At 36.1% G+C, this 26,828-nt stretch overlaps 1 protein-coding gene across 12 annotated transcripts in view; it reads left to right on the top strand.

The window, feature by feature from the left end:
• Positions 1 to 26,828, top strand: part of MBNL3 (muscleblind like splicing regulator 3) — a 129,148-nt gene that overhangs the window by 30,731 nt on the left and 71,589 nt on the right. For all 12 annotated transcript variants that reach the window (XM_044937435.2, XM_044937430.2, XM_044937431.2 and 9 more), the window contains exons 2-3: positions 20,235 to 20,290; positions 20,772 to 20,968. In XM_044937435.2, the coding sequence (XP_044793370.2) occupies positions 20,792 to 20,968 (177 nt within the window). In that variant the 5' untranslated portion in view covers positions 20,235 to 20,290; positions 20,772 to 20,791. The remainder of the gene's footprint in view (positions 1 to 20,234; positions 20,291 to 20,771; positions 20,969 to 26,828) is intronic.

Here is a 26,828-nt window from a genome sequence, read left to right as displayed (position 1 = left end):
AACACTTTCATATTCACACTAAAGGAAAACAGGAACCCTGGAGTGTGTATTTCTTTCATTCACATAGACACAGTCATTCTGATTTAGAAGAAATATTACCTTTGGATAAGAGAGAGTATTCTAAGAGGACACAGCTTGTCTCTGTATTTCTAGGAGTTTGTGGTTATAAAACAAAGGACATTCAGAACTTAATCGTATGCTACCTCTAATAATTTGGAGAGGTAAGGTTATCTCCCCAAATAGATTATAAACTACTTGGGGGAAGGGAATCTATCTTAAATATATTTTTTGTTACTCAAAGACCAAATGTAGTGCTATGCATATAGCCTACAAGTTAGCAATGTACTTCCTATCTGATAAAAAGTTACTGGCTTAATGGCGTCTTAGTACGGCGATTTTGATGTTTCTAATGCAACTTCCAATGCAGTGTGATAGAAACGCAGCACAGAGGAGCAAGCACATCACCTAATGAAGCAGGTCAATGCTCTGTTGCACAGCTCAGGGTCTGAGCTGGCTCTTCACTGCGTTGAGCTCACATGTGCATCTCCACACTCTATTTTCACCCCTAGATCCATCTGGAAAAAAGAAAACACGTCAGCTTCTTGCCTTTATATTTGCTTGTTTATCTGCAGAGTTCCTCATTTCCTAAGTGTGTGTATAAGGAAGTTGATGGCTTCAGAGTAAATTCACAGCAAAACACTAAAAAAAAATTTTTAGTCATTGTAGTCATGGGATGAGGTTTGTCAGATTCCTATTTCCATATTGAACAAGACAAGTCTGATGATTTATTTCAGAAGCACTTTTTAGTGCCAAGCACTGTCCAGAGTGCTTTGTAAATATTAATATTAACACATTTTAATCTGCAAACCAACCCTGTGAGATTGATAGTCATTAGCACCATTTTATGGTTGGGGAACCTGCAGTACAGATGACTTAGATAAGTTGTCCAAGGTCTTTCAACTGGGAGGCGAGAGGTGAGATTGTGAACAAGGACTTCTTGTTTCAAAATTCTATGTCAACCACTATGCTGTGGTAGGTTTTATTTTTTAATTTTTTAAGCTGATTCATTTCATTTTTTTCTCTTTTTTGTTCTCATAAGTAAGTACCTAGTTGTTTAAAGTTTTCCAGTTTTTCATGAGGCTTTATTCAAGTTTTCTTTATAAGGTCTGAAAAAGGTACTGCTTAAAGATCTGGAAAAATTCTGCTTCCATTTATTCTGTTCATTTTTGCCACCTGGAAGCACTATACCTTTATTTTGATCATATAAAACTTCTTCCTTTTTAATTAACTGATGTGCTAATATCTAGTTAAGTTCTACTTCAGTCTCTAAGGATATAGTTACATCAGCTCTGTTTTCTGCCCCAAGGGGACCTCTTTACTTTTTTTTCCATCTAGGTCCTTTGTTCTCTCCCACACTGAATTTATTTAAATGTTTGCTTTGACTCACCTCAAACCTAAACATCAAATTAATACCATAATTTGGTCATTTATACATTTTTCACGTTCTTTAAATGCCTAACAACCAGCCTACCATGTCTGAAACCAGTTCTATGTCATCAGCCTGGATCTTGGGTTTATGGAGTGTCTACCTCATACCAGGGATTTTCACATCTGTCATATGATTGAATTCTACTAGGAAACTGAGATGGTGAGGTTAAATGTCTTGACCAAGGATCAAATCCAGGTCTTTGTGATTCTAAAGCTCATTCTATATGCTACAGAACTGACCTTTTCATTTTTCTGGGCCTTCGTTTTCTCATCTGTGCAATGAAAACAAATGGATTGAGAGCCTATTAAGTTTCAGGTACCAGGCTAGGTCCTGTGCAAAAGTGGTTCACAGAAATAGTTGCACAGCTATGATCTAACAGAATCATGACGAGGAGTTCTGTTTGAGAACTGTTTGATGCCTTCAGCTTGATGTAGGTGAGAAGCTGCCCCCTGAGAAACAAGTGAGATTTCTCCATTTCTATGGAAGCACATTCTACAATTCTATTCTGCCTTAAAATATATACAATTCTATTCTGCCTTAAAATATATACATTAATAAAATCATGTCGTACCCTTCTTTCTATAAACAGGCTTATTAAGTGTGCGGCATCACAATTGTAGTTTGTTAGAGTATTAAAGTCCATGAGAGGGAGCTCACCTCCCTCTGTGATAACCTAGATGGGTGGGATTGGGGGGAGGGAGGGGGTATTTGTATTCATATAGCCAATTCATTTTGTTGTACAGTAGAAACTAACACAATATTGTGAAGTGATTACACTCGAGTAAAAGATTTAAAATGAAACATAAAAAAAGTTCATAAGAAGAGGAACCCTATCCAGTGCCTTGTAGATAGTGCCTAAAAGATATTTCGAGGAAAAATGAAGGGAAAAAATAATTTTTGTAAATATATGCATTCTTGCACACAATGGACAATTCAAAGATTTTTTTTTAAATGAGCACTATGTTTTGTATACTGCCACCTTTATTATTTATATAGTTTTCAACTTAGCATTTACTGAGAACCTAGTTGCTCCAAGTACTGTGCTAGGGGAGGTAACATTAAACAGACTTACATTTCTGGCAGTGTTAGCGTTATTCTTTTATTCTTGAGTGCAGTTATAGAATCTAGAACAGTTTTAATAGAATGGTAGAAATGGAAGTCATCTTGTAGTGAGTGCAAGAATGACTGGGAGTGAGGAAGAGGAAGTATCAGTTGGCAGATATTCTAGCAATGAAGCCTTAGGAAGTCTTCCTTGAGACAGACACAGAGCTGAACTGTAAAAAGTCGCATGGATATTTGTAGGAAGATGCCTGAGGAACATGGTCACAAATGGAGTGAGTGAATTCCTAAGGATATTATAGTTTGGCCTGTTAGACAGTAACCTTGTGGGCCTTAACATAAGTCATAAGTTATTTTTAAATGAAAGGTATGTAACATCTGAATTCCTAAAATCATGTCATCTATCCATTAAGATTATCTTTTCCAAATTTGTTTAAATTTGAAAATAAAATGCAAACATGAGGAGCTGTGACTTACCCATGTTTATAGCCTTGACATCTAGTTATATATAACCAAAGTTAATCCTTAATAAATGTTTGGGATTTCCCTGGTGGCACAATGGATGGGAAGCCCCCTACCACTGCAGGGGACACAGGTTCAATCCTTGGTCTGGGAAGATCACACATGCCAAGGAACAACTTAGCCCATGCTCCACAACTACTGAGTCTGTGCTCTAGAGCCCTTGAGCCTCAACTACAGAAGCCCACATGTCATAAGTACTGAAGCCCATGTGCCTAGAGCCCGTGCTCTGCAACAAGAGAAATCACTGCAATGAGAAGCCCGTATACTGCAACAAAGAGTAGCCCACCTCACCACAACTAGAGAAAGTCCGTGTCCAGCAACGAAGACCCAGCACAGCCAAAAATAAATAAAAATAATAAATGTGTGAAGAATGTATTTACGAGAGAGATTATGGTGAACTACGATCCATATGTATTCAGTAATTGGACATGTGCCATCTACCCTCACTGGCTTAAAGTCCTTCATTTACTTGCCTGAAGCTAGACTTGATCTTTCAGGATTATTTGCAACTCCAGCATTCTTAAAGTCTTTATCCCTTGGTGAAAGAATCTTTTTTGACTTTTGACAAAACTAATAACCTAAGTTGTATTGTTTTGGTGATTACTTATTGGAAAATTGTTTTCTTCCTTGAGGCTTGAATGATTTTAGTGGAACAAGTACGAGTGATGATAGCATCCATATTTGGACACTGGGAATTTAAGCTCAGTTTTATGTCAGTGTAAATTGAAGAAGTTTCTATTATGCTGAGAACCTTTATGATCTTTTGTGACATATGTGTGTTAGTCGCTCAGTCGTGTCTGACTCTTTGCAACCCCCATGGACTGTAGCCTGCCAGGCTCCTCTGTCTGTGGAGTTATTCAGGCAAGAATACTGGAGTGGATTGCCATTTCCTTCTCCAGGGGATCTTTCTGACCTAGGGATCGAACCCCAGTCTCCTGCATTGCAGGCAAGTACTGTTATTTAAAATAGAATCGAGGCATTTTGATTTCCTTCATTGATATATTGAATTATATGGCAGTTCAATTTAGTCTTTTTAGTCATTCAGTACTTGGTGATATAGATGATATCATGTTAACCTAATTTCCTTATCATTCATATAAGATATGCTCACATGACTTTTAAGTTGATGAACACAACTTGGTAACTGCAGTATAGAATTTTATTTGTTTTAATGAGATTCCATTCACCTGAGTATAAATGTAAATACTCTCTTTAATTCAATGTTTAAGCCATTACTCCTTCTCTTCCTCCTCTTCCTTTTTTGCTTGGCCATTTAAACTGAGTTGATTTTTGAATGATTCTTATCTAAAGTTATTAATAGTTTCTTATTTTCCGTATATGTTGGTGCTTACCTTAGTGAACAGAGTTCCTTGTTGGTTTGATTTCACCATTTCCTTAAGTTTTATTTTCAAACCCTGGTTTCTTTTCAGGCTCTTACTCAGTTCATGTCCTGAAATCTTCATGTAGAAAAATCATTTTTATTTTGCCTTCTCATTTTGATTTACATACTCCAGGTTTTGATATAGCAAGTTTACAAATTATCACAGAGAGAGGAGATTTAAAAGGTGCTGGCTACTTTGCTGTAGTATTATAGCTTCACAGTTTTTTCATAATTTCTCCATCTTGGTTCAGTTTTCACTTTGATTCGGATAGCCATTTTTCTTATAGAGAATTTTATTATTGGGGGAGGGATTTAGTATGCCCAAAGGCTTTTATGCTTCCCTTCTGCCAGCTGGATGCCAGATTTCTGGACCACATGTTCATTTGAATGGGTGATTTTAAACCCAATGTGTCAAGCATTTTCTAACTTATTTGCCGGACATGCATGAAAAGATATATTCAAAAAATTTTAAGCAATTCAGGATCCTCTGGCTTCCATGGGTAGGCAGTAATGAGCTTTCATATTGTAATTACAGGAAGCTGGGAAGAAAATTGAGAAACTGGTGATTTTTAGATTAGAATCCATGACTCTCTTACTGTGACATCTGAGAACTTTAAGTGTTGAAAAACTCAGCAGCGCTATTTGGTGACAAGTCTGGAACTGAGATTTGTGACAGATTTTGTTTTGAAATTAGACTTTAACATTGCTCCTTAATATTATCTACTTCATAGAATATTGGGATGATTGAATGAGATAATGAATATAAAACTCTTAACACAGTGTCTGGCACAAAATAGAGCTCCATAAGTGTTAACATCTAGAAATACCAGTTGTTTAATAACTAAGATACCACTTTAGAATACATCTTAAAGTCTGTTCAGCGAAACATTTATCCTTCTCATTGTGTTTTAGTGGTTATTTTGTGAACCCTAAACACACTCTTGGAATTTTTTACTCAATAAAATTTCCAGTATCTCAATTGATTTGAAATTGATATAGAGAATATTTTTAATGGAATAGTTGGTATATTTATTCTGACCACAGAGGACAGAAGGAGAAATGGACTCATAGACAGAAGTATGAAAAGAGAAACCAAAACCAAACATTGGGTTAGCAGGAGGAATATGCCAGATTGTATGTTTTGGCTAGCAATAGGCTGTGGCCAGGAAGGTCAGATGGTTATAAGCATGTGAGCTCAGTCTGATTCTAAAAAGGTTATAGAAATTAAAGAAGACTAGGTAGACCATAGTAGAAAAGTAGAGTCTAAAGTTTGTCTACAGTAGAGAGGAAATTTAGACAAAATCATGTGTGCAAAGGTGGTTTTCTCTGAAAACTGAAAGAGGGTGTTGAGGCAGTTGCATTGAAATTAATGGAAGACACAGGCCCACTGGGGTCAATAAGTCCTTATAATATTAGTACCAAGGGACTACCTTTTCCCAGGGATTCAAAGCTTCAGAGAGCACCCTTCTGGTTTTCAGAAGTGTGAAATTCACCCATAGCCAGGAATTAAGCTCAAACATGGAAACGTGATGTCAGTGAAAGGAACTAAATGAATCAGGACAATTGGGTTAAATGTTTGGAATCTTCCCACCCATCTGACCATAAGATATCAGATATGATGAAATCAGACTATGCACTCTTCATGTGTAAACTAACAATTTCAGGCATTTTAGCTAAGTAGATGAACCTTTCTGGGCCTCTCTGTTCAAGGCTGAAGTAATCAATAGTTTACTTTGCTCCTTACTGGCTTTGATAATTCTGCTGTAATTTACAGTTATTTGGGGTTGTTTTCATATTTGATATGGGCTTGATTTTTCTATGCCTTCCTTTTTAAAATCTGAAATCTGGATTTAAACTATACACCTTACAGAAGTAGAAACATAAGTTATTTCCTCATTTATTGAGACAAGCTAGAATTGAAGTTGATAGATTTCAGAATTGTTCTTAAAGAAGATGAGTATTATATTTCAGGGTTTAGGTGTTGCTTTCCATTCTCAGGGTACAATTAAAGAGATCTTTTTTCCAATTCCTTTCAATTTTGGGGGTTTTGTAATCTTTCCTTTGAGACTTGTTGACACTGACCTTGAAAGATAGAAAAGAACTATTCTACCTGGGCCAGGAAGACAACTGTATAATGATAGTATTATAGTTACACATCTTTCTTTAGTGTTAGCAAAGCCATTTACTACTTGTCCAAAATTCGGTTAAAAGATGTTAAAAGAACAGCCTATTTTACATTTTCTCTAAATTTTCCTATAAAGAAACACTCATAATTTCCAATCCAGTATAAATCACTCTGAAATATCGAGAGAGAAATGGAATTCTTATTTTAGAGGCCATTAAGGATATTCTCAGGACAGTATAAAGTTTGGGAAATAGAGAACTTAAGAGTCTGTCCTGTCTGTTCTCCAGACTCTTCACTTCTAATTCTTTTTAAAAATTTCAATTTATTTAAGCAAACAAATAAAAATATTCATCCATTTCTGCCACCCTCACCCCTGGCAGCCACCAATCTCTTTTCTGTATGAACACTTTGGTTTTATATATGTGTATGTATGTATTTTTTTCCATATGTAAGAGATCATATGGTATTTGTCTTTCTCTGACTTATTTCACTTAGCATAAGGCCTTCAAGGTCCATTCATGTTGTCACAAATGGCAGGATTTCATTCGTTTTTATGGCTGAATAATATTCCATGATATACATCACAGTTTCTTTATTCATGTACACTTGGGTTCTTTCTATGCTTTGGCTAATGTAAATAATGCTGCATTGAACATGGAGGTGCATATATATCTTCAATTTAGTGTTTTTGTTTTCTTCAAATAAATACCCAGAAGTGGGATTGCTGTATCATACGGTAGTTCTATTTTTAATTTTTTGAGGAACCTCCATACTGGTTTCCATTGTGTCTGTACCAATTTACATTCCCGCCAAGACTGCACTAATGTTCCTTTTTCTTCACATCCAAACCAACGTTTGTTATTTCCAGTCTTTTTGATAATAGCCTTTCTAACAGGTGTGAGGTGATAGCTCATTGTGGTTTCTCTGATGATTAACAATGAGCATCTTTTCATGTATCAGTTGGCCACCTGGATATCCTATTTGGAAAAATGTCTATTCAGATCTTCTGCACATTCTAAAATCAGATTCCTTGGCTTTTTTTGCTGTTGAGTTATAGGAGTTCTTTATGTATTTTGGATGTTAGCCCTATATCAGATACATGATTTGCAAATATTTTCTCCTGTTTAGTAGATTGCCTTTTTATTCTGTTGTTGGTTTCCTTTGCTGTGCAGAAGCTTTTTATTTCAGTGTGGTCCCACTTATTTTTTATTTTGTTACATTTATTTTTGGTGTCAGGTTCAAAAAATCATTGCCAAGATCTTTGTCAAGGAGGTTACCACCTATGTTTTCTTCCAGCAGTTTAGTGGTTTCAGGTCTTATATTTAAATCTTTAATCCATTTTGAGTGAATCTTTGTGTGGGTATAAGATAATGGTTTCGTTTCATCCTTTTGCATGTGGCTATCCAATTCTCCCAACACTGTTTATTGAAGACACTATCCTTTCCTCATTGTGCATTCTTGGCTTCTTTTGTTATAAATTAATTGACCATGTATGAATGGGTTTATTGATGGGCTCTATTCTTTTCCATTGAACTGTGTCTGTTTTTATGGAATACTGTAATTACTATAGCTTTGTAATATAGTTTGAAATCAATACCATGGCGTGATGCCTCCAGCTTTGTTCTTTCTCAAGATTCCTTTGGTTCCTTGGGGTCTTTTATAGTCCCATACAAATTTTAGGACTGATCCACTATTTTTGTAAACAGTCTCATTGGAATTTTGATGGAGCTTGTATTGAACCTGGATATTGCTTTGGGTGGTATGGACGTTTTCACAATATTAATTATTTCAATCCATGTGCACAGAATATCTTTTCATTTATTTCTGTCTTTTAAATTTCTTTCATAATGTCTTACAGTTTTCAATATATAGGTCTTTTACCTCCTTGGTTAAATGTATTCCTATGTATTTTCTTCTTTTTGATGCAATTGTAAATAGGATTGTTTCCTCACTTTCTCTTTCCAGTAGTTCATTATTAGTGTATAGAAACACAGCAAGCTTTTTTGTATTGATTTTGTATCCTACAACTTGCTTGAATTCACTTAACTAGTTTTAAAAGTTTTCTAATGGAGTTTTTAGAGTTTTCTATATATAATATCACATCATCTGCAAATACTTTTTCCCATTCTACTTGAATTTCTTTTTGTTTCTTTTTCTTGCCTAATTTCTCTGGATAGGATTTTCAGTATGACATTGAATAAAATGTGTCTGAAGATGTCACTTGTCTTGTTCCTGATATTAGCAGAAAAGCTTTAAGCTTTTAGTCATTGAGTATGATATTAGCTGTGGGCTTGTTGTATATGGCTTTTATTATGTTCCTCTATACCCTTTGTTGAGAGTTTTTATCATAAATGGGTCCTGAATTTTGTCAGATGATTTTTCTTGAGATTATCATATGATTTTTATCCTTCATTTTGTTAATGTTGTGTAGATGTTAAACCAGCCTTCTATCCCTGGAATAAATCCCACTTGACCAGGATTTTTAAAATAAATAAATAAATAAAAATTTTAAAAAATGAAATAAATTTCATTGAGGTATAATTGACATACATTATATTAGTTTCAGATATATTGCATACTGATTTGGTATTTGTATATTATATGAAGGTGTATGATCTTTTTAATGTATTATTGAATTCAGTTTGCTAATATTTTATTGAGGATTTTTGTATCTATGTGCATCAGGGATATTGACCTGTAATTTTCTTTTCTTGTGGCAGTTTTGGCTGGTTTTGATATCAGGGTAATGCCGGCCTTGTAAAATGAGTTTGGAAAAGAATCATTCTCTTCTATTTTTTGGAAGAGTTTGAGATGGATTGATATTAATTTTTCTTTGAATGTTTGGTAGAATTCACCAGTGAAGTCATCTGGTCCTGGACTTTTGTTTGTTGGGAGGTTTTTGATTACTGATGCAATCACCTTATTTGTTATTGGTCTGTTCTGGTTTTCTGTTTCATCATGATTTGGACTTAGTTAGTAGTGTGTTTCTAGGAATTTATCCAGTATTTCTAGGTTGTCCAATTTGCTAGTGTTTAATTCCTCAGAGTAGTCTCTTATAATCCTTTGTATTTCCTTGATATCAGTTGTAATATCTACTCTTTTATTTCTAATTTTGAGTCCTCTCCCTTTTTTTTCTTGGTGAATAACTCTTTACTAAAGTAGCCAGCTTTCCAATTAACTCTAGGCAGTTAGCTTACAGATATACATTACGGCCATGTGTATAATGTGAATGTGAAATCATGCTTCTAGCAACAATAACTTCTGAGATAGAGGATAGAACTCTTGTGTATTCTTGCTCAGGAAATTTACTTTCCCCGAAAACTCCCTTCAAGTCTACTAGAACTTTGGGCATTGATGTATTAAATTACTTGATCCTTGAAATCAGGGTGTATTTGGTCCTCGTCCAGCTTTTTCAGCCATAAAGCTTTTTTCCTCTATCCTTTCACTAGTCTTATAAGTGCTCCTAAAAAGGATTGGAGGTTTTGTACTGAGATTGAGAGTCTGAATTTATTGGACACAATACCAGTGATGAAGTCAGGTAAGGATGCCTACGAGATAGTGATGAATCCCTTTACATGATCAAATCACGTAGATGCTACTTTAGTCTACCTCTCTGACAATAGTCATTCTTATGTGACTCACAAATTTGACTAGAGTTCCTTGAGCTGTTTGTAAGTATTTAAAAGATAATTAAACATTTTGTGATAGCTTCTGATGATTGTTTTGCAATTTGTGCACGTGTGTGTGTTGGTGAATAGTCAGTGTTCGACCAAATCTTATCAGTGAGTAAATTGGCCATGAAAATTCAATTGAGTTCAATTCAGTATGTACTTTGGGAGGAGTGTGAACATTTTCCAGTCACTGAGGTGCTGGTTAAAGTCCTGTAGCAAGAATTTACAGGATGCCGTTAGATGCAAAAAATTGCTGTCTAAATGTAATTCCTGGCATGCGCTTGTTCTGTAAGAAAATCTGAAAAAAAAGTCCTTGTTGAAATTTCAAGTATGTTTTTAAAAGGAATTTAAAAGATTGAGATTGAAAAGCATTTGAGCTACTTTGTAAAATTGGAATAGTTATGTGACCTTAATGATGGGGGTCATTGATAAATGTGTAATTAAAATGAAAGCAGGAAGCTGCACTTTCCATTTGTTTCTTTATCTACTTTTCACGCCAGCCTGATTTGAATCATTGCCTGTCATATCCTCCCAAAGCCTGTGAACTAGAGAGAAACACTCTGGCTTCCACCCACTTCTCTCTCATCTTTTCTTCTTCCAGAGTGTGTCAGGTGTGTAAACTTTGATAGTGTTGTGGGCTCCTTAAATAAAACAATTTTTCAAGGGCGGATCATTGTTAACCATACTGTGTTTATGGCCACTAAGTTTCTACTCTGCTTAAAATCTTTTATTTCTGTAGTAAGCACATACTCCTGGAGCCATTTTTAAGAATCTTCAGAAACTACCTACACCATAGTTTCTCTACCACAGTTATGAACCTGCTATCCTAGCTAGCCCACGTCTGCTCACCATCCTATAAAAGCTTCTCATCCTCATCTGTGCTGTTCCTCTCTCCAGGAAGTCTCTCTGACCCTCCACCCTCACCTAGGTTCTGCCCTCACCTAGGTCCTTCTCATTCTTTAAGGTCCAGCTCCACTTTCTCTTCTTAGAAAACTCCCTTGACAACTTCAGGCCTGAGTGATATCCTCTTCTCAGAACTCTCATCCCGTTTGTTGTTAATGTCATTGAATTTTGCTGTTAATTGTCTACATTACTGCTGCTGATGTTTCGTCGCTGAGTTGTGTCCGACTCTTTGTGACTCCCAAGAACCATAGAGCCCACCAGGCTCCTCTGTCCATGGGATTTCCCAGGCAAGAATACTGTAGTGGTTTGCCATTCCCTTCTCCAGGGGAGATCATTCCCACCCAGAGACTGACCCGGTGTTTCCTGTGTCTCCTGCTTGGCAGGTGGATTCTCTACCACTGAGCCGCCTGAAAAGCCCCAGTTGTCTACATTGTTAGCTTTTATTTCACATCATGTTGTTCGTATCTCCCAAACTCCATAGAGGTTTGTTGAGTACAGGCAGTGTTTTAAACTCATCTGGTTCCCCCGATGCGTGTGACATAAGTCTGTGCCTATAGTTGGTGGACATAATGAATGTTTGTTGATTAACTGATATTTTCCCACATGAATATTTTTTTAATTTATTTATTGAGATATAGTTGATTTATGATATTATTAATATAAAAGTTTCAGGTATACAACATAGTGATTCACAATTTTTGAAAGATTGTACTCTGTTTATAGCTCTTATGAAATACTGGCTATATTCCCTGTGCTCTACAATATATTCTTGTAGCTCATTTTATGCATAATAGTTTGTAGCTCTTAACCCCCTACCCCTAAATTGCCCCCTCCCCTTCCCTCTCCCCAGTGGCAACCACTCATTTGTTCTATGTGAGTCTGCTTTTTTGATACTCATTTAATGTTTTTATTCCATATACAAGTGATAACATACAGTATTTCTCTAACTCATTTCACTAAGCTTAATACCCTCTAAGTCCATCCATGTTGTTGCAAATGGTAACATTTCATTCCTTTTTCTGGCTGAGTTGTATTCCATTGTATATGTGTTCCACATTTTCTTTATCCATTCATCTGTTGATGGACACTTAGGTTGTTTCCATATCTTGACTGTTGTAAATAATGCTCCTTTGAGCATTGGGGGTGCGTGTACATTTTCAAACTAGTGTTTTCAGTTTCTTGGGATATATACCCAGGATTTCCTGGATCATATGGCAGTTCTGTTTTTAGTTTGAGGAACCTCCATACTGTTCTCCACAGTGACTGCACCAATTTACACTTCCATTGACAATGTACAAGGGTTCCCTTTTTTCCACATCTTCACCAACATTTATTATTCCACATGAATGTTTTTAAAGACCTCATCTGTTTGAAGTTTAGGGAATCATAATAGGTATTTTTTAAATAGATAAAATGAATGATGGTACAATTTTTTGTTTATTTTCACCACTCTCCCATCTCCATTCATGGCCAACCAATTGAATGTACAGTTCTCAGGACCAGGATTTAATCTTGTTCACCTTTGCATCCCCAGCACCTGGATCAGTGCCTAGGTCAGTTGGATACCCAATAAATATTTGTTGAATGAATCTTCAGCAAAATCACCCTACACATATTAAATGCAATCAGTCTTGTGACATTTTGTATTTCTTTCATCTCAAATGCTTGAACATTATAGGGTTTTAATTGCCAAATATATTAAGTTTCTGTTGTCTTCAATTTTAAATTCAGTTTTTTTGTTATCTTTTAGTGGCTCTGGGATTTCTGTTCCACAGACATAAGCAATTAACCAGTGCTTTTATATAACGACTGTGTTCAGAATCCAGTTTTAGGTTGTTTTTACATTAAACTGGATTAGTTTTAAATATTTACATGGCATTTATTAGCAAATTCTCATAATTTATATTTTTAAAGAGATAGATCTTTTTTTTTTTTTTTTTTAAAAAAGATGAACTCCTCTGACCAACAAAACCAATCACATATGTTGCCAGAGGTATGTTTGAAAGAGACACTGTAGCACCTGTTTTTTTTTTTTTTCCCTTTTATGACCAGTGTATGAACTGAGGTTTTATGAAATAAAATAATGAAATATGAAATAAAATAATAAAATAATTGCTTTATGAAATAGAATAATTTGACTTACCTGATTTTTGCAAAAGATAAAGCTATTATCCTGGGAATATTGTGAAAAAAATTCAGTGAGGCTTTTTTTTTTTTTTTTTTTTAAAAAAAAAGCTTAATGAAAAAATTCTGCACATAGGTGAAATATCCTTATTTTCAGAGACTTATTTTTTGGTTCAGATAGAAAACTCAGTTTTCCATCAGATGCTTGTGAAATCATGGTTTCCATCTGTAGATCTGAGGACCTCTCATATGCTTAAAGAACACAGATTGGTGGACCACTAAGCAAAACACGTGAGGGAAATAGAACTTGAAGCAAATTCGAAAACTTGAAAGCTTTTAAACTTTGTCAGCCTGCCAATTCAAGCAGTGTGTGGCAGGCATGTCATATATTCATAGAGCCAAAATAAATGGCCACAAGGAATTCCGAGGTAATACAGATGTAAGGAAAGCTTAAAATGGAAAGAAAGAAAACTTTGTTTTCATTGTTTATTCAGGAGGTTGATAAATGAATTTAAAGAAATGCCTCTTGAGATATTGCTTTAGCTGCCAGAGAACATCTTTGTGATCTTCTGGACCAGGCATTGGCAATGTTTCTGTATTATGTGCTGATTTGTGAAGGGGAGGCAAAAGAAAGGAGGAGATGAGGAAAATGTAGCAAAAAGTGAGGGTGAAAGTAGCTGCTGTCAGTGACCTTGCAAGCCGCTCTGGAGCAAGGTGCTGTTTCCATTGTATCAGGTGAAAATATTTATTTATTTTGTTTTACCATCAAGAAAAATTCCATGAGAAAATGTGTGAACCTTTAAATATATGTAATATATATATATATTTTCATATTCTTTTCCATTATAGCTTATTATAAGATATTGAATATGATTCCCTATGCTATACAGTAGGACCTTGTTGTTTATTTGTTGATGTATAGTAGTTTGTATCTGCTAATCCTAAACTTCTAATTTATCTCTTCCTGTCCCTTTCCCCTTTGGTAACTGTAAGTTAGTTTTCTGTGTCTGTGAGTCTGTTTCTGTTTTATAAATAAGTTCATTTATATTGTATATTAAATTCCACATATTAGTGATATATGATATTTGTCTTTCTCTGTCTGACTTTTTGCACTTAATATGCTACTCTCTAGGTCCATCCATGTTGCTGAAAATGGCAATATTTCATTTTTTATGGCTCAGTAGTATGCCATTATGTGTGTGTATATGTATATGTATATATATATGTATATGTGTGTGTGTGTATATATATATATATATATAGGCTTCCCTGGTGGCTCAGATGATGAAGAATCTGCCTGCAATGCAGGAGACCTGGGTTCGATCCCTGGGTTGGGAAGATCCCCTGGAGGAGGGTATGGCAACCCACTCCAGTATTCTTGCCTGGAGAATCCCCTTGGACAGAGCAGCCTGGCAGCCTACAGTCCATGGGGTTGCAAAGAGTCTGACGTGGCTAAGTGACTAAGCACGCACACACATACACATATATACACACCACATTTTCTTTATCCAGTCATCTGTTGATGGGTACTTGGACTTTTTCTTTATCTTGGCTATTGTACATAGTGCTGCAGCGAAACTGTCTTTTCCATCGTATCTTTTTGCCTCCTTTGTTGAAAATTAATTGACTATAGGTGTGTCAGTTTATTTTCTTGCTCTCTATTCTGTTCCATTGACACATGTGTCTGTTTCTGTGTCAGTACCACACTGTTTTGATTACTGTAGCCTAAAGTCAGGGAGCGTGATACCTCCAGCTTTTTTCTTTTTCTTCAAGATTGCTTTGGCAGTTTGGGGTCTTTTATGGCTCTATATTAATTTTAGGATTATTTGTTCCAATTCTGTAAAAAAAAAATCCCCTTTAAAAATCACATGAAAAAATACTTAGGAATAAACCTGACCAAGGAAATAAAAGACGTATATTCTGAAAACTATAAAACATTGATAAAGGGAATTGAAGATGATTTAAAGAAATAGAAAGATATCCCATGCTCTTGTATTGGAAAAATTGGCCATGCTACCCAAAGAAATCTACAGATTTAATGCAATCCCTATCAAAATAATCATGACATTTAAAAAAATCCAAGATAAGATATTGTTGCTATCAAAAGAGCAGTAATAGACCATTCTTTATGGAAACTGAGTGCTGTATATATCAAGAATTTCAAATATTAATCAGATCAGATGAGTTGCTCAGTCGTGTCTTCAACTTGAAAGCTAGAATTATGAGAAAATACTCGACTTTACGTGTCTGATAGATATGAAACTGACAGAGGTGGCCAAAGCTCAGTCAGCCTAGAAGGTGCTCAACTGACAAAACTCCTTGCTTGAAAGGGTTAGTTATCATTTAATCTTTGACCTTTCACAGTAAGAATCCCAAGAAATGCTTAAATGCTCGAATTTGAAATGAGAAAAACTAAGTAAGACATGGTCTCTATTTTTATGGAATTTACAATCTAATAAGGGAAAAAAGTTAAGAGCCTATAATAAAAGTGTGATCCGTACCATAAGAGAGATACAATATTGTGACATGATTAAGAAGGTGGGCTCTGGTTTCAGACTGGTGGGTTTGAACCATGTCTTGATGGTAGCTACATGAAGTTGTATAAGACTCAACCCTTCCCCACCTGTTTCCCCATCTATAAAATGGGAACAGTAGTACTCTCTTCAAGAGGAATCCTAAAGGCAGTAAAACTTTGTAATTTCTGGGATACTGCTTTTAGTGACTTGTTTCTATTCAATACTGTTTGAGTGTGTGTTTAAGAGTGTCGTTAAGTTACGGTGCTTGGTGTACCATTCATGGGTGAATTGGAGGCCCATGTTAGAATACCTAGAGTCTGCTTCCAGCCCTTCATAAACTCGCATAATCATTCTACTTAACTAGGTCTTTTGTTTCTTCTCTATTTAAGTGAGCATAGGAAGTTCCATGACTGCAGGGACCTTATCTGTCTTGTTCCACATCTAGAATAGTGCTTGGCATATAGTAGACATGGATAAATGTTGGTATAGCACAACTTGGAGATATTATGAAGATGGCACTACAATATGTGTGAACATAACTTTGAGAAGGAATCATAAGTACTACACAGAAATGCTTGATTTTCCTTCTTTAAGAATCCTGAGAGAGATAAGAGATAGGAAACTGCTACATTTCTCTACCAGGATCTAAGAATGAGATTTAGAGGCAGAGAATCTTGCCAGGAGCTGTGCTTCTACCACTAAAGGCTTTGTAACTTCAGATAAATAATTTAACCTCCTTGAACTTCATTTCTTTCTCTGGTCTTTTTTAGGTTATCTCCTATGCTATAGAGTATTTTTTAGGGCTCCAAAGATCAATGAGCTAAAAACACTTGTGAGCTGCAAATACTATACAAGTACAAATGTACTAAGAAATGGTAACTTTTTAAGTTCTTCCTTAGAATCATGAAAAGCAAAATTGCATTCCTATTACTCAAGTCTAAAGTAGTGAAGATAAAGTTGTGTGAAGATAAAGTTGTGTTGTCTCCCAAACAAAGTTGATTTTTAAAATGGACCCCCTCATCCCCGGCTTTTTACACAGATGAGCAAAGCTGCACGAGGGAACGAACGTCTCTGCGCTGTCACACCAGCTCTTTTTAGCTGCTGCACCTAGCTGGTTCTGTGCCAGCTCCAAAAATAGTTCCAGTCTGAAGGAAGACATGCAGACAAGTTCTGGCTGGAAATGTTTTGAGGAACTGGCCAGGGGCCCATCAGAGGTTACAGGCCAATTTTAAAAATGAAGAAAATTCCTTCTCCCATTCCCTCTGTCTTATATAAAATGCATGGCCAGAGTTCAATTCCTGTTTGTATTTTTCCTTTGTCAAAGTTTAAAGTTCAAATGTATTATTTATTACTGTTTCTGTACTTGATAGACCGATAGAAAAAAATCTTCCTCCAGAACCTCACTCACTGTCTTACGCACTGAGAAAAAAAATATTATATAGATATATATTCTTTTTTGTTATTTTTTCTTTCAAATATATTTAGGCAACCTATATGATTTAGTTATAGGACTAAATTTGACTACTTCTTTAAATATAAACTTACAAACTCACAGGACATACTCATTTAGAAGTATTTTCTATAATACAAATGTGGAAATGAATTTACTCTTGAAGTTCAACTTAGGAATACTACTTGGAAGAATTTGTATCTAAGAAAGAAAAGATTGGGGTAGCCAGTTCTATCATCTGTGAGACTTTTTTGTTGTCGTGTCTCTTTAGACTTAATAAATAGCTTTTTCAATATATAATTCACATACTGTCCAGTTCACTCATTTAAACTATACAGTTTAGTGAATGGGCTTTTAGTATATTTGAAACCTTGCAGCCATCACCACTATCTAATTCCAGAATATTTTCATCGCCCTCAAAGGAGACCCTATACACATTCAGTAGTCATTCCACTTTCTTCTCTTCTCCAGGCTCTTACAACCATTAACTTGCTTTCTGACTCAGGATTTAATATCAATGGAACCATACAGCATGTGGCCATCATGACTGGCTTCTTCCACTTAGCATCATTTTTTCAAGGTTCATTCATGTTGTGGCATGTGTCAATACTTTATTCCTTTTTAGGATAGAATAATATTTCATTGTGTGGATATATCACATTTTGTGTGTCCACCCATCTGCTGATGGACACTTTGAATGTATCCACCTCTTGGCTACTATGAATAGTGCTGCTTTGAACATGAGTGTACAAATATGTCTTCAAGACCCTGCTTTCAGTTCTTCTGTGTCTATACCTAGGCATAGAAGTGCTCAGTCATATGGTAACTGTTCAACAGTTTGAGGAACCATCAGACTGTTTGCCACAGCAGCTGCACTATTTTACATTCCCACCACCAATGTTCAACAGCCCCAGTTTCTCCAATTTTTCTCTCTTTTTTATTGTAGTCATCCTAATGGATATGAAGTGGTATCACTTTGTGATTTTCATTTGTATTTCCCAATCTGGCTGCTTAAATTAAAGAATATACTTTAAATGTTTTGCTAGAGGTCATTCACCTGACAACCTTAACCCTCCAGAACATACTGCATGGAACATATTGCAAAAGGGTTTCCAAATCTGTAAGAGTAGTCACACACCACACACCTTCTTCATGAAAGCCTGGTACTTTGTCCCCAGACCTCTCTTATAGCGAATAACTAACTCTTAATTAACATTCACGATTATGCAGTCCAGAAAGGAGCTGGACAGTCCACCATGGCAGATACTATGGCAAGAAGGGAAGTTAGAGTAGAAGTGACGATTAACAATCTGCTACTGAAAGAGAACTATAATACTTCCCAGGACATTTATAACCCTAAGTCTTCAACCAGAGGTCAAATTATGCTCAGGACTTTTTAAGAAGGCAAAGCTACATATAATACATTTTGGAAATATTTCCATGAAGAATGACTTAGAGAAACACGTTTTGCTCTTAAATGGATAAGCTTGGGTTTTCCGTATATTTAATTTCCTCATGGTATCTGAAAAATCAGGTGAAGGTAAAGATAAACCGAAAATTCAGATTTTGTAAAATTACTGAAGAAACTGTTTAAAAACAATACTGGATGCTTGGGGCCAGTGCACTGGGACGACCCAGAGGGATGGTACGGGGGGGGAGGAGGGAGGAGGGTTCAGGATGGGGAACACGTCTATACCTGTGGCGGATCATGTTGATATATGGCAAAACCAATACAATATTGTAAAGTTAAAAAATAAAATAAAAATAAATGAAAAAAAAATGAAATGTTTTCAAGAACTTTAATACTGCTTTTTTGATGGATTAACAATTGGTTGATTTGTCTGATACTCCGAGCTTACTTTGGCTTTAGAAAATCCCAGTTAATTTTGGTACGTGTTCATGGCAGAATGCTGGTAAATTAACATTTATCTTCTCTGAGTTCCTGGAAATTGTTGCTGGCTGACAGTGGGTTGAAGTGCAAACCCTAAAACTGCACAGTATTCAATGTATGACCAGTGTATGGAACAGTGTGTTCTGTCTCACTTATTTGTCCACGCTGAAACTTCCTTCTGAGTTTCTCAATATCCCTTCATAAAGACTGAGACCTAAATAGAGAATACACAGAAAAAAATGAATCCAGCATCATTTCAAGGGTTTCTTTCTTGAACTGAAGCACATTTTTCATTTCGCAGTGTTTCCCCTACCTCATTTGCAGTGGGTCTCCAGCTAGTTATGTCATGACTGTTTTATATGATCATCAACAATTACATTTCAAGTACACAGTGTCCTCTTTCTGATTTCTGGATTCTGAGAGCAGAACGAGCCTTCAGCCAGACCGTAGTAAAGCCAGTTTAATGGTAGGCCTTTGGTAGCCTCTAAAAGCTGGAGACACACAGGTGTCTAAAGGTGCATAAAGGGATGTCACGTCAGGGTCTGGCATTTTCTGTGCAGTGGAACCCCAAATGAATTTCTGCCCCCAAACAGATCAAAATGCAACAGTCTTTTTTTCTTTTTAATTGGGCTGTTGCCAAGTCTTATATTTCAACAGTAAGTCAAAGAGGTGGCTTTCTTTTACTAGTAGAATTCTACACTGGGAAATGGCCTTCTTACTGACAATGGCTGACTATGCTGTGCTGCGCCGTCAGTATGTAGATGAATGCGTGTGTGCTTAGTTCCTCAGTCATGTCCGACTCTTTGCACCCTACGGACTATAGCCCACCAGGCTCCTCTGTCCATGGAATTCTCCAGACAGTAATACTGGAATGGGTTACCATTTCCTCCTCCAGGGGATCTTCCTGACCCAGGAATTGAACTGGTGTCTCCTGTGGCTCCTGCATTGCAGGCAGTTTCTTTACTGCTGAGTGACTGGGGAAGCCCCAGTATCTAGATGCTTCCTGTTTTAAAGAGGTTATGTTACTTTTTTTTCCAAATCTAGAGTTTAAAACAAAAGCATTGTGTTAAATTAGCTAATTTTAATTTATTTTATTTTTGCAGGTTTCTGGAAAGTGCCTTTTCTGAAAACGCTGAAGCTTGGATTCCACCTCAGAGCTGTATCTTTCTAAACCCCTCTCCCTACCACCATCACTGCCACCTCTCCCCGCCTGTGCCCCCAAATTTTCTCAATTTTCATAGTCATTTTCTCTCCTCCTGATTTGGCAACCAAAAGAAAAATCTGGCAGTTCTAACATCCTACCAATCTTAATCTTTAACTCCAAGATATAGGAAGAAAACCTTTTCTCCCCTTGATCTGAGACCATTCCACAAATTGACGGGCAGCCAGCAGCATATGCTCTTTTGTAAGAATAATTGAAAACATCAACTGGAGAGCACAGAATCCTTTTGAAATTCTGCCAGTTATTTGAAGTAACTTTGGCAGAGGAAAAACAAAACACTCAATATCTTAATGTTGACAGTTGCCTTCTTAGGAGTTGGTCTCTAATTTGACTTTTAGTTATTCTGATACAATTTTTATTTTACGGTGGGATTTTTGTTTGACCACTCAGACCGAATTTGACTTAATTCAACCCTAAGTGCTAACATTCGCTTTCAGTATGACGGCTTTCAGTATTGCCCTGGTTCGTGATGCCAAGTGGCTGACTTTGGAAGTGTGTAGAGAATTTCAGAGAGGAACCTGCTCTCGAGCTGATGCAGATTGCAAGTTTGCCCATCCACCAAGAATTTGCAATGTGGAAAATGGTCGCGTGGTGGCTTGTTTTGATTCTCTAAAGGTGAGTCTCATCTAAATGCATATCATTTAAAATCGACACTTGTTGATTTCTGGGCATTTTGAAATATGTTGTACTTTGAAATTAGTCAAGTTAATAATAGTATGCAAGTGATAAGTTTGTTTGTTTTTTAAGGCAGGATGGAGACTTTGCATTTGTAGAACTAAGCCAGACTAAAGCACACCCATCAAAGCTCACTGACCAAGATAGATAGAGAAAAAAGTTCAAGAATTTTTGTAGGAGAAACTGTAGCCTTGCTTTACTTCTGTATTTATTATTTAGATTTTTAATGCAGTAATCATAATTCTCAGATTAACTTAGAGAAGTCCTTACTGAAATAGCTTATTATCTGTGTTACCAAAAGATACTTGGCAGGGACCAATCAGAGGGTAAATAAAGTCAGATGGAGAGAGTAAAATGTGAAAATCTCATCATCCAGGAGGAAAATGATGGCATTTTGAATTTTCTTAGTCAAAGTCTATTTTGAACCTTTAACTTGAACTTACTGCTATAATACTAGGTTCATATCATTTTCTTCCTAAATAGCTGATGGACCAATTTCAGATTTGTGAGCACATTTTATAAGGAAAGTTTTATTGCCAGGGTTATCAAACCTGAATATTATGTAGTAGAGTACAAATAAAATATGAGGGAGGATGAAATATTATATAGAATAGAACATATATGATTGCAGAACAAAAAATATATTGATTTCCATGTTTTATTCATGATTATCCTTAAATTAGGGGTAAACATGTACAAATTAAAGCATAGGAGTTAAAAATGGTCATAGATTCCTGGTTTAACTAATAAGATTTGCTATGATGCATTTGAGATTTTTTCCAAAATATGTTAAAATGAATTGATATTAATAAGAACCTTTTCAATTTCTTAATACTGTTTTACCTTCATCAAGACCAATTTTATCTCATTAACATTTTTATTTATGGCTGCATTGGCTAATAGAGATGTATTCTTTTGTATGATCACTTATTCAGAAAACATTTTATCATGATATCCTATTTAAGTAGTTACTTTTGCTTATGTTTTGATTGCTAGTTTTTGTTTCAAACCATTCCAGTTCAAGAATGGGCACTAGTTATAAAGATCATGGCAACTCCTAACATTGAAAATGTCTGAATTGCTCTTTTTGTAGCAGATATTCCGACCAAAGGGCTTATTCTGTTTTCTTTATTTCATTTTCATTCAAGTTTCATCTATAATTATTTTACGTATTATTTAAATCATTTGTGTATTATTTAAATCAAGGACTGGGCAGTGCCTTGAATAGAAAAGAGCACTGGACTAGTTCGGGAGTAGGAGGGAAGGAAATGTCTTTTAGCCAGTCCATCTGGAGGGTTCACCACTGCACTACGCACTTTACGTATCTTGTTTCAGAAGTTCCAGACAAAGCTTGAGTTGCTTCATTTCTAATGCATGGATAATTCTTCTCTCCCTAACTTCCATGATTATTGCTGAGATTCCAGTAAGATGACATAAATGAAAAACCATGTATCACTATAAAAATGAATTAAGGCCTTCCCTGGCGGTCCAGTGGTTAGGACCTGGTGCTTTCGTGTCATGGCCCCAGATTCAGTCCCTGGTCAGGGAAGATCCCACTAGCCAAGTGGCATCCCTCCTCCCCGCCCAAAAAGTGAATTAAGTGCAAAGTTACCTTCTTACTATTAACTAAACTGTTGTTTTAGGAGTTCTTCAAAACAGTTGTTTAGTTAAGGCTCTATTATTTAAAACTACACATTCATGTTTCAAAGGGACACGCTCGTATCCTCAAGCAAAGTATCACTGTCTTTATGGCTTGCTCTTAAAAATAGAGTTCCTTGCAGGCTTTGTAAATTCTATCTTTTCAGGCATCTGGCAGGAAGAGATGTGTGATCTTACTAATCATTGATATAGTTCACATCGATTTTCCCATTTAAAGGCAAAAGAATGCCATAATGGAAACATTTTGAAGAAAAGTAATACAGAGCATGATTGTTAACAAAATGCAATACTGCACTACCACTTTAAAGCTTGGAAAATGTTTAGTTCAAAAACTACATAGACACTGGCCAATGGATACTAATAAGCCACTTAATTATTTAAATACACGGTTTACTCACTGTATCCAGTGTTTTTAAAATAATTTTTGATATGTTAAAATTTTGATGACCAGACACACAGGATAAAGACGATTTGCATAATCCTTACATTCTCAAATTTTAATGAAAATCTAAGAATTTCAAATATACAATGCCTTTAAAAAAATTAATTTGCCATTTAGATAGCACATACATCACAGTTCCATATCTGCACAAAAGCTTTGTAGTCCTGCTGTATTATTCCTTATCCGCGATATACACAAAAACCATACCATGGTATGCATGAAAACTATGCATGAAAACAGTTGACCTAAGTGGGTTGTACTACTACCATATCTACAATACACAAATAACATACCTCGATGGTTACTGCAGCATTCACTACCCACTTTGAGTTTCTGTGATTGAAACACTTTTGAAATGTATCTGTGTACTGTTTCTTCTTCCATGAGTGGTTAAATAACTGAAGCAATCACTTGATGAGCTTTGGGTGACTGCTTTTGGTTTTTTGGTTTTTATAAGGATTCCATTAGCACTAAGTACTCTACCAGATGATGATGGTTCTTTGCCTTCATAATAGGCATAGTAGTTAACAATATCCTATACTCATCTCATAATGAGGGAATGTTAGGAAAATAAAGAGGTTAAGCTTGATGGCTAATTGTGCATTATGCTGAAGTGCTGGGCCTATCACTCTATGAATGTTGAGTATTCAGTGATGAAGCATGCACCATCTTCAGTTAGAGATCTAGACATCACAGCCCATAGATTAATTTCCAGCTACATAAGAGTCTCATTTCATGTTGATATGTAGCTGTTTTTCTTATAACTCAGTTGCCTAGTCCACTTGGCACAATTGATTTCAGAAAGTATTGCTTAACCATTCTGTGCCAAATTCTTGATATTACAGTTCACAATTAATCTAGGTTAGTATTTTTAGTGACTCTCCCTTGACTTTAACAAAAGATCGTCACAGAAAATACCAACCCAAAATCTGTGATTGTTTTCATAGCCAGTATTATCTTCCTCCATACTTGAAGCAGTGTGATATCTGCCACTTGTTATCCAGGAAGGATATAAATTCTGTCATTATCTAATTATGAAAGGTCAACATCCATCACATCTGCCCACCCCACTTACTACCTTGTGTAGTTTTTTAACAAAAATTTCCTGGCAGGGGCCTTAGCAGCTGGCATAGTCACAGGACAGCCGTGTCAACCTATAAACATTCCTAGAAGATGGGAACTGAGCGAGGAAAAACAGAAAACAGTGCCACACTGTCTTCAAATATTGCATATGATCACAAGCATAATAATAATATTTCGGCAAGTGAAACCAGTTGTATAGGTATATGGATGTGAATATATCCTGTTAGGTCCTGAGTTAACATTGTCCTGAGTTACCAGTATATTCTGTGCGATTATCACTAGTCACAGCAGTTTCCATCAATTTATAATTTGATTATTTTTGACTGAATATTTACCTCACCCCTGTTTGCTCAGGGAAAATTTAGCAGGAGCAGAAGACTCCTAGCAACATAATCCCAAGGGCTTCTGGATTATTCAAGTTTTAGAACCATGTATGAGCCTGATCAGAGAGGTCTGCCTGCACTGGAAAGAATATATAGACACCACCTGTCATCCTGAGACTCAAGGAAAGTAACATTTTACTTAAGGATCTTCTTACATTACTGACGTTAAAAAGGAAGTATCTTTGACCAGTAAAAGTCAATGCTATTTTGGACATTTCAAAAACCTCTCTTGAAAGAAAAATGGAATTAAAATCAGCATCCAAGTAAATACATATTGATGGCTCAGCCTCAGTTTAAAGTTTTTATTTTGAAGTAATTTTAGGCTTATAGAAAAGTTTCAAAAATAGTATAAGGAGTTCCTGCATACCCTTCACCCAGCTTCCTGTAATGTCAACAACTTACATACCATACATAGCACAGTTATCAAAACCAGGAAATAACTCTAGTTCGATACTATTAAGTAAATTAGAGACGTTATTTGAATTTCACAAATTTCCCTCCTAATGACCTTTCTGGGCTCCAGAATTCAATCCAGGACCCCACATTCTGTTTGGTGATCATGTCTCCTTAGTCTTCTCCAATCTGTGACAGTTACTCAGTCTTTCCATATCTTTCATGACCTTGGCACTTTGGCTGAATACTGGTCACTCATCTTATAGAATGCCTCTCAATTTGGGTTTGTCGAATGCAATGTCATGATTTGATTGAGGTCGTGCATTTTTTGGCGAGAAAACCATAGAAATGATATGCATATTTGAGGGTACTTGATGTATCTCCTCTCTCATGGTTACCTTTATCACCTGCTAAAGATGGTGTCTGCTGGCTTTTCTGCTGTAAAGTGATCAGTTCTCCTTTTGTGAAAATCGATAAATATCTTCATTTATTCAACATCTCCTCAACATTACCATTGATTGAAGGGTCACCCAGTATCCAAGCTGTCAAAATGTGGAAAAGTATTCATCTTAGAAGTCTCTACTTACAGTCAATCAAGAAAGATAGGGAGGAGAAAATGGACCATAAGAGAGAAACAGCAGCAACTGGCCACCACAAAGACAGAACCGTGGAGAATGGGAAGCCCAAGAAATGTTGTGATGTGCTTGTCCTTGTCACCTGCTCCTATGGAGCGGCCCCTGCGCTGGAGTCAGCACCGCCCCTGCCCCTCCGCCCCCAGCACCTCTAACTTCTGCATCAGGAAACAGACTTTCTGCCTTTTGTTTCATGATAAATAACATTTTCCCCCAATTTAGAAAGTTATTCATCTTTATGAAGGGAAGGAAAAATACAAAAGAAATTTTTAAAATCATACACAAGAAGATACAAATAAAGTGTAATAAACTGTAATAAAATGTCATCCCCAGTACCACTGCCAACATTATGCATTTCCTTTCACTCTGTATAGAATTGTATGTGTGCTGCATAAACCTTGCCTTACCTTCTGCCTTCTTATAGACCTCTCTCCCTCTCTCACTCCCACTTGCTGATCCTGCAAAGTCAACCTCTCCCTCCCTTTACCCTTCCTGTCAGCTTCAGATTTTTCCCAGAGTATCAAAAAATATCTAAATACTGCCTGATCTTCTCCCATCATAGACTTTTAAAAAATATACCAATTATCATGGTTATTTTTTTTTCTGATCAGAAAATAAAAACGTATGCTTTCTAGAAAACTGTAATATAGAAACAAAAATTCTTATGAAACCTAACCTGTAATTCCATTACCCAGTGAAACCCTTCCCATGTTGGTATATGTACTTTCAATATTTAATGAGAACTGTTTCTTTTTTAAAAAAAATGTTTCACTTGTTCCATGCAATGCAAAAGGCTTTTAAAACTTAGGAAGGAATGGTATTTTATAAATATATTTAAATTAAAATATATTATTTTTCAAATTCTATGAGGCCATCAGAAATTATGTTTATGAGAACCATGTAATAATAATAATAGTAGTAAATTCTACCTTCTGTTGACTGGGGCTTTCCTGGTGGCTCAGATGGTCAAGTGTCCGCCCTCAATGCAGGAGACCCGGGTTCAAGCCCTGGGTTGGGAAGATCCCCTGGAGAAGGAAATGGCAACCCACTCCAGTATTCTTGCCTGGAGAATCCCATAGACAGAAGAGCCTGGCGGGCCACAGTCCATAGGGTTGCAAAGAGTCAGACACAGCTGTGTGACTAACACCTGAGTTCCTAAGCATTCAAATGTGATGATCCGCCTAAGGCACTTGGAATAGAACCTGGCA

The sequence above is a fragment of the Bubalus bubalis genome, chromosome X (genome assembly GCF_019923935.1).
Source record: "Bubalus bubalis isolate 160015118507 breed Murrah chromosome X, NDDB_SH_1, whole genome shotgun sequence".
Lineage (NCBI taxonomy): Eukaryota > Metazoa > Chordata > Mammalia > Artiodactyla > Bovidae > Bubalus > Bubalus bubalis.
Note: the sequence above shows the minus strand (reverse complement) of the source record. Positions and strands in the feature narration are given on the sequence as shown.